At 47.0% G+C, this 14009-nt stretch overlaps 1 protein-coding gene across 2 annotated transcripts; it reads right to left on the bottom strand.

The window, feature by feature from the left end:
• Positions 1-317: 317 nt before the first annotated feature.
• On the bottom strand, positions 318-13579 carry lrrc2 (leucine rich repeat containing 2). Of its 2 annotated transcripts, XM_079251310.1 has the most exons (11): positions 13479-13528; positions 13373-13400; positions 11295-11477; positions 6766-6890; positions 6029-6111; positions 5811-5967; positions 5260-5396; positions 5035-5180; positions 4807-4959; positions 4542-4720; positions 318-3045 (listed from the first exon to the last, which is right to left on the bottom strand). In XM_079251310.1, exons 3-11 carry the CDS (start codon positions 11429-11431, stop codon positions 2996-2998), a joined length of 1167 nt encoding a protein of 388 aa, XP_079107436.1. In that variant the 5' UTR covers positions 11432-11477; positions 13373-13400; positions 13479-13528; the 3' UTR covers positions 318-2995. The 2 variants fall into 2 exon arrangements, with proteins under 2 accessions (XP_079107436.1, XP_079107435.1); XM_079251309.1 differs by lacking the exon at positions 13373-13400 and having other exon boundaries at positions 13479-13579.
• Positions 13580-14009: the final 430 nt, after the last annotated feature.

Here is a 14009-nt window from a genome sequence, read left to right as displayed (position 1 = left end):
GAGTCTGCAAAATGCCAGAAGGATCTCAGTCAACAGACATCAGCTCAGTGAGAAGTGGCAGAAAGAGGAGCTGCAGGTCATCCATCCTTGTTACAGGAAAACAACCCGGTGGGGGGGGGGGTCCGATCTCTTATAGACACAGTTGAAGCTGGACTTGGTTCCTTTCAACTTTAAACAAGATTTTTTGCTTCAAAAAGAACAAAAAGTAAACTGTTGCCTGCAAAAAAGCTCAAATTCCACTGCAATAAAACTGGTTTACGAGCAGCTGCTGAACTGACCCAGTTCATGTCAGATAAACTACACGAGAAGAAAACGACTTCCACAAAAACGTTTAATAACAAAAAAATCAGAATAAAACCAGACAAACGTGCTTTCAGTGTGTGTTCCAGCCCAGATCTGCCGTTTCACTCCTGTCAGGAACACACACTGCTATGGAAAAGTTTTTGCCTCCTTCCTGATTTCTTTTTCATTTCTGAAGATTCTTCACACTTAAAAGTCTCAGATCAGCGCACAAGTTTTACTACGAGACACACAACCTGAGTAAATACAAAATGCAGATTTTAAATTATTTTTAAACTCTCCGAGCCTTCATGACCTGGAAAGGTTTTTGCTCCCTGATACCTGGTTGCTCCACCTGCAGCCAAGCCATGAGTCTTTCACGTTGCTGTGGGGGTTTCAGCCCACTCCTCGCCACAGACGTGTTGTAACTCGGCCACATCGGAGGCTTTTCCAGCGTGAACCGCACGTTTAAGGTCCCACCACTGCATTCAACTGGAGTCTCGTCAGTCCAGAGAATATTTTCCAGACGTTTTGGGTTCATCCAGATGTTTCTTGGCAGATGTGAGCTGAGCCTTGGTGGTTCTATTTGGTCGGTCGGCACTCTCCCATGATGCATTTCTTCCCAGTCTATTTCTTATTGTTGAGTCGTGAACTCGGAGCATAACTGAGGCCTGCGGTTCTTTACATGTTGTTCTGGGTTCTTTCGTGACTCCTGGATGAGTCGTCGCCGTGCTCTTAGTGTAACGTTGGAACTCCCAGGAATGCTTGTTCCCGGTTTTCTCCATGCGTGGATGACGTCTGACTGCGGTCGGCTGCAGTCCTGAAGCAGAAACAGCTCCGTATCCTTTCCAGACTGACAGATTTCAGTCACTTTCTTCCTCATTTGTTCCTGAATGTCTTTGGATGGCGGATTGACATTTTTCTTTTCATGCTCTCACAGCCTGCTTCACTTCCTCACACATCTTCACTTTCAGTGATTCCTGAACTGATCCGGTCTGGTCAGTGAAAATGAACTCAGCTTTCCAAAAACGAGGTTAATCACAGTTAACTCGTGACTTTACAAGGGAGAGCGATTACTTTTCCACATGAAGGCCTGGAGAGCTGTTTTCCTTAAGAAATAAAACATTTTACATTTACTGAGGTTATATTTGTCTCATAAAACTTTGAGATGACCTGAAACATTTAAGTGTAACAGAAACAGTTTTATTGCCATGTCAGAGAGGATTTTCACAAACTCGGACCTTTTCCTGGTGTAATGGTGCAACATGGGTTATAAAAGTTAGTTGGATTAAAATAAATAATAAAAGTTTTAGATAAATTTGCAACGTATTAAGAAATCAGATGGGGGCAAATACTTTTTACATCACTGTATTTTCAAAGATTTCTATTTTTTACATTCTAGATGGAAAATCCCAGAAAAATAAACCTGCAAACTAAAACTGAGTTTACTGGATGATGTGTGGTTAAACGTCTGTCCTGTTGTCTGACATTTATTCTTCATTTGGTCTCATCTTTCAGCAGTTTGTCCCAAAAGAAAACGTCACACTGCTGGAACCAAACACAAAGTCCTTCCAATACCCGGCAGAACAAAGATCAATACTGAAATGTGAAGTCTGTTGCTTTTTCATTTTAAAACAGAGAATCAGAAATGGTTTTAAAACTGCTCAAACTAATTTAAATAAAAACTTTTTTACTAAAATTTACAGAAAGGTTTAGTTTAGTATTTTTTGCAGAATCAGTGTAAAACGTCAGAGTCATGATTTGGTTTTTGTTTTGAGCTTATCGGCGTTTTTTTCATTCACAGTTTGGTTTTCATTTAAATGACTTGTTTACAACTTTAAGCTCATTAAATCAACTAAACCTCCGGCTGAAAACAAGATGCTGAACGCTTGTTCGTAGTTCTGTTACGACAGATGACTCCGCCCTGCTAAGCCCCGCCCCCTACCGACAGCGGGAGGGAAAATTGCCTCATGTCAGCGTTTCCACGCCAATTTCAGAAACACATCATTACTTGTCTCCATCACACTCAACCACGGCCCCTGTAGAGCTAGAGAAAAAAAAACACGGTTTGAGCTAAAAACCTTATTTTTACAGCACAAACTTCCTTATCTACCGGTTGCCATGGTTACCTGGTAAATGCAAAACATGCCTCCTGTTCGGCATCAGGGCGTAATACTCGCTGGTTTGGGTCAGAAATGGATCTTTGAGCTAAAACATTTTCTTAATGACACCGTCTCTGTCATGGTGCCATGATGGAGGTGCACGTCATCTGGTCACGACAACGGTAACGAGGATGGTAACACCGAGGGAGGAAACACCAAAAATCCTTCATTCTTATTTGTCCTGACAGAAGTGGGAAATCCTCTTCTAATCGCGTACCTAATGAGACATACTGTGTTAGAAGTAATTGAATTTTTTAAAGTTGTAAAATAAATTGGCAAATAAGTTTTAGTTATTATTTGGTGTTACCTCCTTCCATCCACTTCTAGTCTTGTTTTACACACATTTCATTTGAACACATCACAAGCTTTCTGCATAACTTTACATTGTAAGCCACCATTAGTATCTTAGCATTAGCACTGGAGAAACCAAATGTTCTGCTGCTTGATTCTGGGTTTGTTTACATGTGGAAGTCCTGTTGAGCAACATTCGGTCACCTCCGAGTCACTTGCAGTGAGTCGGACCCTCAGCGTGAACTTCATCGTCATCCTCTTCCTCACAGAAGGCAGGAGATGGAGACCTTGGTGGTGGCGCAGGGGACCGTTTCTGGTGTCGGGGAAAACACAAAAACAACATTTCAGTGAATTTTTACGAACAGTTGTAGTGAGAACATCTTACTTGGTCCAACCAGCAGGGGTCCACCACGCTTACTGGTTCTCAGGAGATGTGAATGACAACAGGAACAACCACTGAGGTATCACAGGACTCCATACTAGGCCCTGTTTAGGTTTCCTGTGCATGCTTCATCTGGGACTTGAAGCAATCATAATTTCACATTTTCTTCAGGGAAAATAATCCATATTATAAATGCAGCTGGGAGCGTTTAATTATACACATTTCTTTAAATTGTTTTATTAACTTTTTCCCCATGAAAATACGAAACAGTAACAACTTTCTGTAGACTTTTCCAGCTGCAACAAAGTTTATTCTCTTAATATGTTTGTAATTGTTGACTTTGTACATTAACTTTATTACAACACCATAAGAAGCAGTTGTAAATATTGAACGAAGTCAAAGATGGATAAAAGTAAAAAGGAAGAAATTCAGTCACGTTAACATGTAATCCGATGTCTTCCCAACCATTCCGAGTTATTCTGAATGTTCTGGATATTCTGGGTGAGTTTAACGTTAGTGCTGAAACTATCTGAACACCACATCTTCTTGATCTGCATGTGGACATTTTCACCTGCTTCCAGTCTTCTTTTGTTACCAGCTTCATTCTTTACAACATCCAACCATCACATTTCTGTTTTCCCCACCTTTAAATTTCCCTCCTCGTTCAGCTGGTAACCAACACAACGCAGCTGATGGATGGGACATCCATAGACATGTAGCGAAAGCATCACCAGGACAAATAATCTGGATGATCTGCTTCATTCATCACCTGACAGACTGGACTACTGGTGGGTGAACATCCAGAGACCTGCTGCTGTGTGTATGTGATGATTCTCAAACTGAAAGCATAGACATAAAGCTAATACTTGGACCAGAATCTGTCCTCTAAATCATGTTTCTAAGACCACCTTCTTCCATCTACGCAATTGTAAAAACCACTTTAAGATGTTCCCCTTTGGTCCAGTAGGTGGCAGTCTGGGGTGATTGCACCAAACGGGAAGGAACTATGTTTCAGGTGACAGGTGTTGCTGCAGGGGGAACAAGGTTTGATTGCCAATGCTATCATTGCCTGAACGGTTCTCTGTGTTGAACGAAACGTAGGATGGATCGTAGCCTGCTGTGAGTTATTGTCAAAGAATCCTTGGATGAGTAAGAAATCTTCCGCCATGTAAAATGATGGAATTCGGACACTTTTTCATTCATCAGTTATACAAGAGCATGACAAGATAGTGGCCTAGCGAGCATGTCGTTGGCCTGGCGAGCACGCCGTTGGCCTGGCGAGCACGCCGTGGAAACAGTGGCTTAGTGAAGGCAGAGACAGAACCGGAAACAGAACTGGAGGCAGAACCTCCAGCTATCGGACCGCTCTCTGTGGAACCCGTTCCCCGTTGGGTTTCAGGAACCAGACGCCCTCCCATTAGTCTCACCTCTGTTTTCCAGTGAGCTGATGTACGCCTCCATGAACTCTTTCTCTCTGCTGTCTTTCACCTCCTCCTTCTGCTCCCTCCACCTTCTTCTCTTTTCCTCCTCCTTCTTCTTCTTCTGCTCCTCTTCCCTCTTCTTCCTCTGCTCTTCACCAGCGGGGTTGTCGTACAGACGGATAAACCTGTGGAAGCAACAGAAATGGTGATGAAGCCCCCGAGTGCAGCCTGACGGTGGCCAGATCTCAGATGACGCTGCCTTTAGCCGTACTTGATGTCCGGGTTTCGGCACAGTTTGGTCGGGATGCAGTTGAGCTCGTCGCCGCTGACGACAATCATCTTGAGGGTGGTGATCTTGGTGAGACAATGAGGGAGGTAAGACAGGTTGTTCTTATGGAGGAACAGGGTGACGAGCTGCTCTAGCCTGCAGGTGAAGACACATGAGCTGAGGTCTGTTCGGGGAAGCCGACAGATCCGATTCTGTGACATCCTCTGTTACCTGTCCATGTCCTCCGGCAGGTCGCTCAGTTGGTTGTTGCTCATGTCCAGAACTTGCAGGCTGGTCATCCTCAGAGCACAGATGGGGATGGAGACAAACCTGTTCTCCGCAATGTCCAGGTGAACCAGTTGCTTCAGGCTGCTGAGCTGTGGAGTGATGACAAGATGACGTCTTGTCAGAGACACCAGAGGACCGAAGCCACCTCCTGGAAACCGTCTGTCTCACCTCGAACGGGAGCTCTGACAGGTTGCGGTTTCCTGTGAGCTCCAGTTTCTCCAGATTCTCGCAGTCTCCCAGCTCCGGAGGGATTCTGGACAGATGGTTGTAGCTGGCGTTCAGCTTCCTGAGCTCGGTCAGCTTACCTGGAAACACAGACGGTGGGTCGTGGCGTGGAACTGGGACATGTCCCTACCTATGTCCTCAGTTATGGACCTGTCCCAGCTGAGAGATCCATGCTCTCCATCTGGTGGTCAGTCCCACCTTTTAAACCATTTCAGCGCTATGATTGGCTCTGCTCGTCTGTTCATTGCTGCTGTGATTGGTTGACCCTGCTGTCACTCACACTATTGAACGTGCTAGCGCTAGCCAGAGCTAGCTAGTAGCAGAGTGATGCTAATGGTGGTTGTGTCTTCAGATAGTTCAGAAAATAAAGGAATTCTAGAGTTATATGAGTCACCATAAAACTTTGTCACAAAAATGTTTTTTTTTTTTTAAATTTCTGCTGAGTCATTAAAGCAGCTGTGAAGTCAAAATGATTTTGTTAAAAACAGACAGACCGATCTCTGGGGGCAGCTCTCTGATGGCGTTCTTGGGGATCTCCAGTATGGTGAGCTGGGCGAACAGCGCCAGGTAGTCGGGTAGCTGGCGGATCTTCGTTCCTCTGACGTACCACTCCTGCAGGTAGGTCATCCACTGCAGCTCCTTGGGGAAGTCCTGCAGGAAGGGTTTCTTACACATGAACTTTACTGATGACTCACCAAGTCTGTCCACTCACCAGCCAGCGATCTCCATCCAGCTGGAAGACCAGTTTGTTCTGGTCTGGATCCTTCTGATCCTGCTGGGACTGCTGCTGGTCGTCTGGACAGAACACATCGTCATCATCATGATCATCATCATCGTCATTATCATCATCATCATCATAACCATTGTCATCATCATCATCATCATCATGATCATCATCATCGTCATTATCATCATCATCATCATAACCATTGTCATCATCATCGTCATCATCATGATCATCATCATCGTCATTATCATCATCATCATCATAACCATTGTCATCGTCATCGTCATCATCATCATCATCATAACCATTGTCATCATCATCATCATCATCATGATTATCATCATCATCATCATCATAACCATTGTCATCGTCATCATCATCATCATCATCATCACCATTGTCATCATCATCATCATCATAACCATTGTCATCGTCATCGTCGTCATTATCATCATCATCATCATCATCATCATCACCATTGTCATCGTCATCATCATCATCATCATCGTCATATCATCATCATCATCATTGTTATCATAATCAGTCTCATCACCATCATCATTATAATCATCATCCTCATCATCATCTTCATCATTATCATTCTCATCATCATCTTCATCATCATCATCATCAGACGTGGAAAGACCTGTCTGTGGATATAAACCTTCGTCATGTGAAGCTGAATGTTAACGTCTGCATACCTGGACGGCGGCCATGTTTACCTGTGCATTCTGTGCAGGGCTGTATGTCTGTCAGCGCAGACCTCTCCAGGTAATGATGCAGCTGGTTTAGTTCTTTGCTCTTCATCTTCTTGCAGTAGATGCGGTACTGCCACTGCCGGTCGATCCTGGACAGACAGACGTGTTAGTGAACTATCAGCAGCATCGGATCAGATTCCAGTTCCCGCTCATCATCCAGAATCGTGACCTTTCTGCAGGCTGGCGTCCTACCGGCTCCACCTACGCCGGCTTATAAATAGCACCACGTGTGTGTTCATATTTCTAAAGTCAGCCTCCTCTGTCATACTTCATGACTAACAACAGTCAGCTGTGTCTGACCCAGTCATGGTAAATAGTTTCATTCACATGGAGTCCTATGCCAGCGTGTGTGTAGACTGAATCATAAGCATGAGGTGTGAACTATGAAACTAATCTCTACAGCTACGTTATTATAATTTCACTTTATCTGTTTCATGATAGTTTATTTTCATTTACAACCCAAATCCCACAAAGTTGTGTGTCTGTGTGAAGCCTCATCAGCTCGTATTTCATGTGCAGTAGAAGAGAAACATCATTTCAGATGAAACTGAGACATTTTATCCTTCCATGTAAAATATGAGCAGACTGTGATGCAGCAACACATCTGTAAAACGCTGCAGCAGAAGGCTGGAAGAGTGCTGTCAACAGAGTCAGTAACATACCTGGGTATAAAGGAGCATTTCAGAGAGGCAGAGTCTCTCAGGCTGGAAAGCTGGACAGAGCTTCACCAGTCTGAGACAAACTGGATCTAAATATTGTGGAACAGTTTCAGAGAAATGTTCCTCAGACTTTGAAGGTCCAACCATTTACTGTGCAGAATATCACCTACAGAGTCAGATAACAAGGAGGAATCTCTGTATTATTATTATCTATATTCTCTGTGAAAATGAGACAAAGCTGCATGCTGGTTATCTTCTCCATGATTCTCTACTGGAAACCAGTGCATGGACTCAGGAAGCTCCCAAAAACCAGTGTGAACCCAGTTCAGGCTGAAATCCACACATGCAGGTTAAAGCTCCATCATATGTGAAGAGGATCCAGAAACACGCCGTCTTCTCTGGACCAAAGCTCATTTAAAATGTTCTGAGTGGAAACCTGGATGAAGATGTGGAATAGTTTGTGGACAGCATGGACAGGAGAACTGGTCCAGGAGGACCATCCTGAACCACATCCTGATGGTGGAACAGGAGAACTGGTCCAGCAGGACCACACTGGACCACATCCTGATGGTGGAACAGGAGAACTGGTCCAGGAGGACCATGCTGAACCACATCCTGATGGTGGAACAGGAGAACTGGTCCAGCAGGACCACTCTGGACCACATCCTGATGGTGGAACAGGAGAACTGGTCCAGCAGGACCACGCTGGACCACATCCTGATGGTGGAACAGGAGAACTGGTCCAGCAGGACCACGCTGAACCACATCCTGATGGTGGAACAGGAAAACTGGTCCAGCAGGACCACGCTGAACCACATCCTGATGGTGGAACAGGAGAACTGGTCCAGCAGGACCACATCCTGATGGTGGAACAGGAGAACTGGTCCAGCAGGACCACATCCTGATGGTGGAACAGGAGAACTGGTCCAGCAGGACCACGCTGGACCACATCCTGATGGTGGAACAGGAGAACTGGTCCAGGAGGACCATGCTGGACCACATCCTGATGGTGGAACAGGAGAACTGGTCCAGGAGGACCATGCTGAACCACATCCTGATGGTGGAACAGGAGAACTGGTCCAGCAGGACCACATCCTGATGGTGGAACAGGAGAACTGGTCCAGCAGGACCACATCCTGATGGTGGAACAGGAGAACTGGTCCAGCAGGACCACGCTGAACCACATCCTGATGGTGGAACAGGAGAACTGGTCCAGCAGGACCACATCCTGATGGTGGAACAGGAGAACTGGTCCAGCAGGACCACGCTGAACCACATCCTGATGGTGGAACAGGAGAACTGGTCCAGCAGGACCACATCCTGATGGTGGAACAGGAGAACTGGTCCAGCAGGACCACATCCTGATGGTGGAACAGGAGAACTGGTCCAGCAGGACCACGCTGAACCACATCCTGATGGTGGAACAGGAGAACTGGTCCAGGAGGACCACGCTGGACCTCATCCTGATGGTGGAACAGGAGAACTGGTCCAGCAGGACCACGCTGGACCTCATCCTGATGGTGGAACAGGAGAACTGGTCCAGCAGGACCACATCCTGATGGTGGAACAGGAGAACTGGTCCAGCAGGACCACATCCTGATGGTGGAACAGGAGAACTGGTCCAGCAGGACCACGCTGAACCACATCCTGATGGTGGAACAGGAGAACTGGTCCAGGAGGACCACGCTGGACCTCATCCTGATGGTGGAACAGGAGAACTGGTCCAGCAGGACCACGCTGGACCTCATCCTGATGGTGGAACAGGAGAACTGGTCCAGCAGGACCACATCCTGATGGTGGAACAGGAGAACTGGTCCAGCAGGACCACATCCTGATGGTGGAACAGGAGAACTGGTCCAGCAGGACCACGCTGAACCACATCCTGATGGTGGAACAGGAGAACTGGTCCAGCAGGACCACACTGGACCACATCCTGATGGTGGAACAGGAGAACTGGTCCAGGAGGACCATGCTGAACCACATCCTGATGGTGGAACAGGAGAACTGGTCCAGCAGGACCACGCTGGACCACATCCTGATGGTGGAACAGGAGAACTGGTCCAGGAGGACCACGCTGAACCACATCCTGATGGTGGGACAGGAGAACTGGTCCAGGAGGACCACGCTGAACCACATCCTGATGGTGGAACAGGAGAACTGGTCCAGCAGGACCACGCTGGACCACATCCTGATGGTGGAACAGGAGAACTGGTCCAGCAGGACCACGCTGGACCACATCCTGATGGTGGAACAGGAGAACTGGTCCAGCAGGACCACGCTGGACCACATCCTGATGGTGGAACAGGAGAACTGGTCCAGCAGGACCACGCTGGACCACATCCTGATGGTGGAACAGGAGAACTGGTCCAGCAGGACCACGCTGGACCACATCCTGATGGTGGAACAGGAGAACTGGTCCAGCAGGACCACGCTGAACCACATCCTGATGGTGGAACAGGAGAACTGGTCCAGCAGGACCACGCTGGACCACATCCTGATGGTGGAACAGGAGAACTGGTCCAGGAGGACCACGCTGAACCACATCCTGATGGTGGAACAGGAGAACTGGTCCAGGAGGACCATGCTGAACCACATCCTGATGGTGGAACAGGAGAACTGGTCCAGCAGGACCACGCTGGACCTCATCCTGATGGTGGAACAGGAGAACTGGTCCAGCAGGACCACGCTGGACCTCATCCTGATGGTGGAACAGGAGAACTGGTCCAGCAGGACCACATCCTGATGGTGGAACAGGAGAACTGGTCCAGCAGGACCACATCCTGATGGTGGAACAGGAGAACTGGTCCAGCAGGACCACGCTGAACCACATCCTGATGGTGGAACAGGAGAACTGGTCCAGCAGGACCACGCTGAACCACATCCTGATGGTGGAACAGGAGAACTGGTCCAGGAGGACCACACTGGACCACATCCTGATGGTGGAACAGGAGAACTGGTCCAGCAGGACCACATCCTGATGGTGGAACAGGAGAACTGGTCCAGCAGGACCACATCCTGATGGTGGAACAGGAGAACTGGTCCAGCAGGACCACGCTGAACCACATCCTGATGGTGGAACAGGAGAACTGGTCCAGGAGGACCACGCTGAACCACATCCTGATGGTGGAACAGGAGAACTGGTCCAGCAGGACCACGCTGAACCACATCCTGATGGTGGAACAGGAGAACTGGTCCAGCAGGACCACGCTGAACCACATCCTGATGGTGGAACAGGAGAACTGGTCCAGCAGGACCACGCTGAACCACATCCTGATGGTGGAACAGGAGAACTGGTCCAGGAGGACCACGCTGGACCTCATCCTGATGGTGGAACAGGAGAACTGGTCCAGCAGGACCACGCTGGACCTCATCCTGATGGTGGAACAGGAGAACTGGTCCAGCAGGACCACATCCTGATGGTGGAACAGGAGAACTGGTCCAGCAGGACCACATCCTGATGGTGGAACAGGAGAACTGGTCCAGCAGGACCACGCTGAACCACATCCTGATGGTGGAACAGGAGAACTGGTCCAGCAGGACCACACTGGACCACATCCTGATGGTGGAACAGGAGAACTGGTCTGCTGCAGTCAACCAGTACAAACATCTGGAGCATCTTGGAGCAGCTGGAATCAGACCAGAACGGGACGACGTTCCTCTCATGAAACTCCAGCAGCTGCTCTCCTCACTCCCAGATGTTTCCAGATGCTAGAGGAAGAGGAGATGCTAACGATGCTAAACATCGTCCTGGAACTACTTCTTACACGTCCTGCTGCCGTCAGTATTTAATCGCGGCGTCTTCCTTGGTGAAGTAAAACTGTAGGACTAACTTACTTGGCCAGGGCGCTCTTCTCCACCCTCTCCTGCTCTTTCTTCTGTTTCTGTTTGTGCTTCTTCGCCCGGACCTCCCAGATTCTTCTGATCAGAGACAGATCGTAAACTGGAACGTCCACCTTCCTCTCTGGACTCATCTCTGGTTCTGATGGAGGAGGAAGAGCCGTCCAGAAGGATTGTTATCTGAAAAGACAGCGTTGTACCGTGTTGTAAGTTTATTGATTAACGTCACCATTCAGGGATCCATAAAGTTTGTTTTACTTCATCTATTTATAATTTCCTTTAAAGGTCATCAGGACATTATGTCCACATGGTGTGGAAATCCCAGCAAGTTCACTATAAGATCTACAAACTTTCCAGGCCTCCGAGTATTAAACCAGTATAGCCTGCTGGGAAGAGAGAAAAAAACCAACAACATGGCAGACCAGTGCAGGTTGGCAACGATGCATCGGGAGAAACCAGTAGACGACTGGAACAGTGTCCTCTGGACAGACCAGATCAAGGTGGACATGTTTGGTCCTTCAACCCATCATAGAAGCTGTCAGGACGGCAGTATGATGATCTGGACACCATGAACTCCGCTGGAAACCATGGTGACCAGACGAGGTCTGGATGTGAGTCAAGACCTCGTCCCGACTGGAGCCAGACAGGCTGGAGAGGGACCAGGTCTAAACGTGGTCGAGTCCAGAACTCATCTTTAAAACAAAATTAAAACAGTAACAAAAGCTGGAAAAATAGCAAAAAGACCAAAATTAAATAAAGTAACTAATAAATTACGATAAAATAAAGATAAAAACCAGAAAATGAACACGACAGAAGGGGTTAAAACCTGACATCCAATAATAGTTTGTTCCTGTAGAAGCTGCAGAAATGTCTGAGCTTCCAGACAACCACAAATCGTTTCATTCTGCAGCGTCTAACCGGTTCTGTCAGCTGATTGGTTCGTAGCTTCAATCTGCAGCTGGAACAGAGTTAGAACCTCTCAGACATTCACCCACACAGCCGGCGTGGACCCCAAAATGATCCAGGGGTTTTGTGTGACGTCGTGCTTCTCAGCCTGTTTGGGCCAAAGTTCACTGAAAAGATCCGAACCGAAAATGTTGAAAACCAAAACTCCGTAGTTTCTATTTACAACATGAATTGTTCTAGTCTAAATATGCTAAATAAGAATCAAACCAACACAAAGAAAAAGGCCTTTTATGATCATTCATATTTCTGGGTCTGTTTGCATGAACAGCTGTTTTTTACACCAATCAGGTGAAACTGGATCGTTGCCATGACGATCCCTCAGGGTACACTAGTGTGCCACACAGAGTGGTTGTAAAACATGTATTAACACAAACAACACACTTATGAACACACACACATCTGAACAAAGCAGACTTTGGCGCCTGTAAGTGCAGCTAAGAGAGAAAATCTTTCTGAGGACTGAAGAGGAGGTAGCATGGTCAGAAGTTCACAGCTGGCCTGTAACAACCAGTCTGCACACTACGCTGTGAAAACTTAGCCCTCCGAAAGACGCCGATGAAGCCACATCTGGACAGAAGAAGCTAGTTCTTCCAGAATCTGCGAGGCACAAACATCCATCGCAGCGATGCAGCTGCTGATGCTACAGCGGCTTTTATTGTGTTTTGTTAAAGAAAGAAGTGTTTACATTCAGACAAATACCGTTTCATTTCCTCACTGAGACGAAGAACTGAGGTTTTCACATCCTCAGGTAAAGATCTAGAAAACACCGTAAAACTGTAAATGAATGGCTGTTGTGATGTTGCCTGAATCATCTTTTCACTTTGTTCTGTTATTTTCTCATGAAGGTTTGATCATTTTTAACTTGTGTTTTGATAAATAATCACACAGCTTAAACACTTGGTACAACATGGTGACGACTCTTCTGAGAAGCATCTTTCAGCTGATGATGAGACTTTCTGTGGTTTAAAGACTCATGGAACCATTTGAGCTGCAATAATCCTGTTTTCACTCGAACATCCGGCTCAAACCTTCTGACTCCAACCAATAGGAAACTTTATCTGATTAAACACAAAATGGACTTTAACATGTTGACAGAAATGTTCTTAAACCTCGTGTGTTGACAGTCAGAGGGCTTCCCTGTTGACAGAAGCACAGAAAAGCACTTTAGGTGTCCTGACGCATGCCTGTAAAAATCCACAACCTGCAGCTTCTTACCTGAGCGGGACCGTCTGTCCACTTCCAGCAGCTTGTTTACCGACACTGACCCACACTCGCTGCTGTGACCTACTCTGAGTGTGTGTGTGTGTGTGTGCGTGACCCAACAGGCTATTTTTACATCACGCCTGCTGCATGTGTGTGTATACATCACATGACTCAGGACCCAGACCTCCTCACACACCAGGATGTATCTGGATCATGAATCATGAAGCCACACATGGATTGTCTTCCTGCGGGGCCTCGGCATGAAGAGCCCCACCCTGCTAAGCCCGCCTGTTTCTGTGTGGAAGTAAGCTCAACCTCTCGTCGGGTCTAAAAGGTCCTCGTGTTCAGCAGAATGTCTGGAAAAATGCCTGAATTAAATCAGAAACAATGTCAGAATGATGAGAAACGGAAAATCCACGGATACACACAGCAAACACAGAAATCCATCAGCCTGCAGGCTGACTTGCACACCAGACTGGTCCTGATGGTTTGTGGTTCTGGTGTTGTGCACAGAAATTCATCGGATCCAAGCTGCACAGCTTT

Source organism: Telmatherina bonti (genome assembly GCF_933228915.1).
Source record: "Telmatherina bonti genome assembly, chromosome: 13".
NCBI classification, from domain to species: Eukaryota; Metazoa; Chordata; class Actinopteri; order Atheriniformes; family Telmatherinidae; genus Telmatherina; species Telmatherina bonti.
This window is presented reverse-complemented; position numbering and strand designations above follow the sequence as displayed.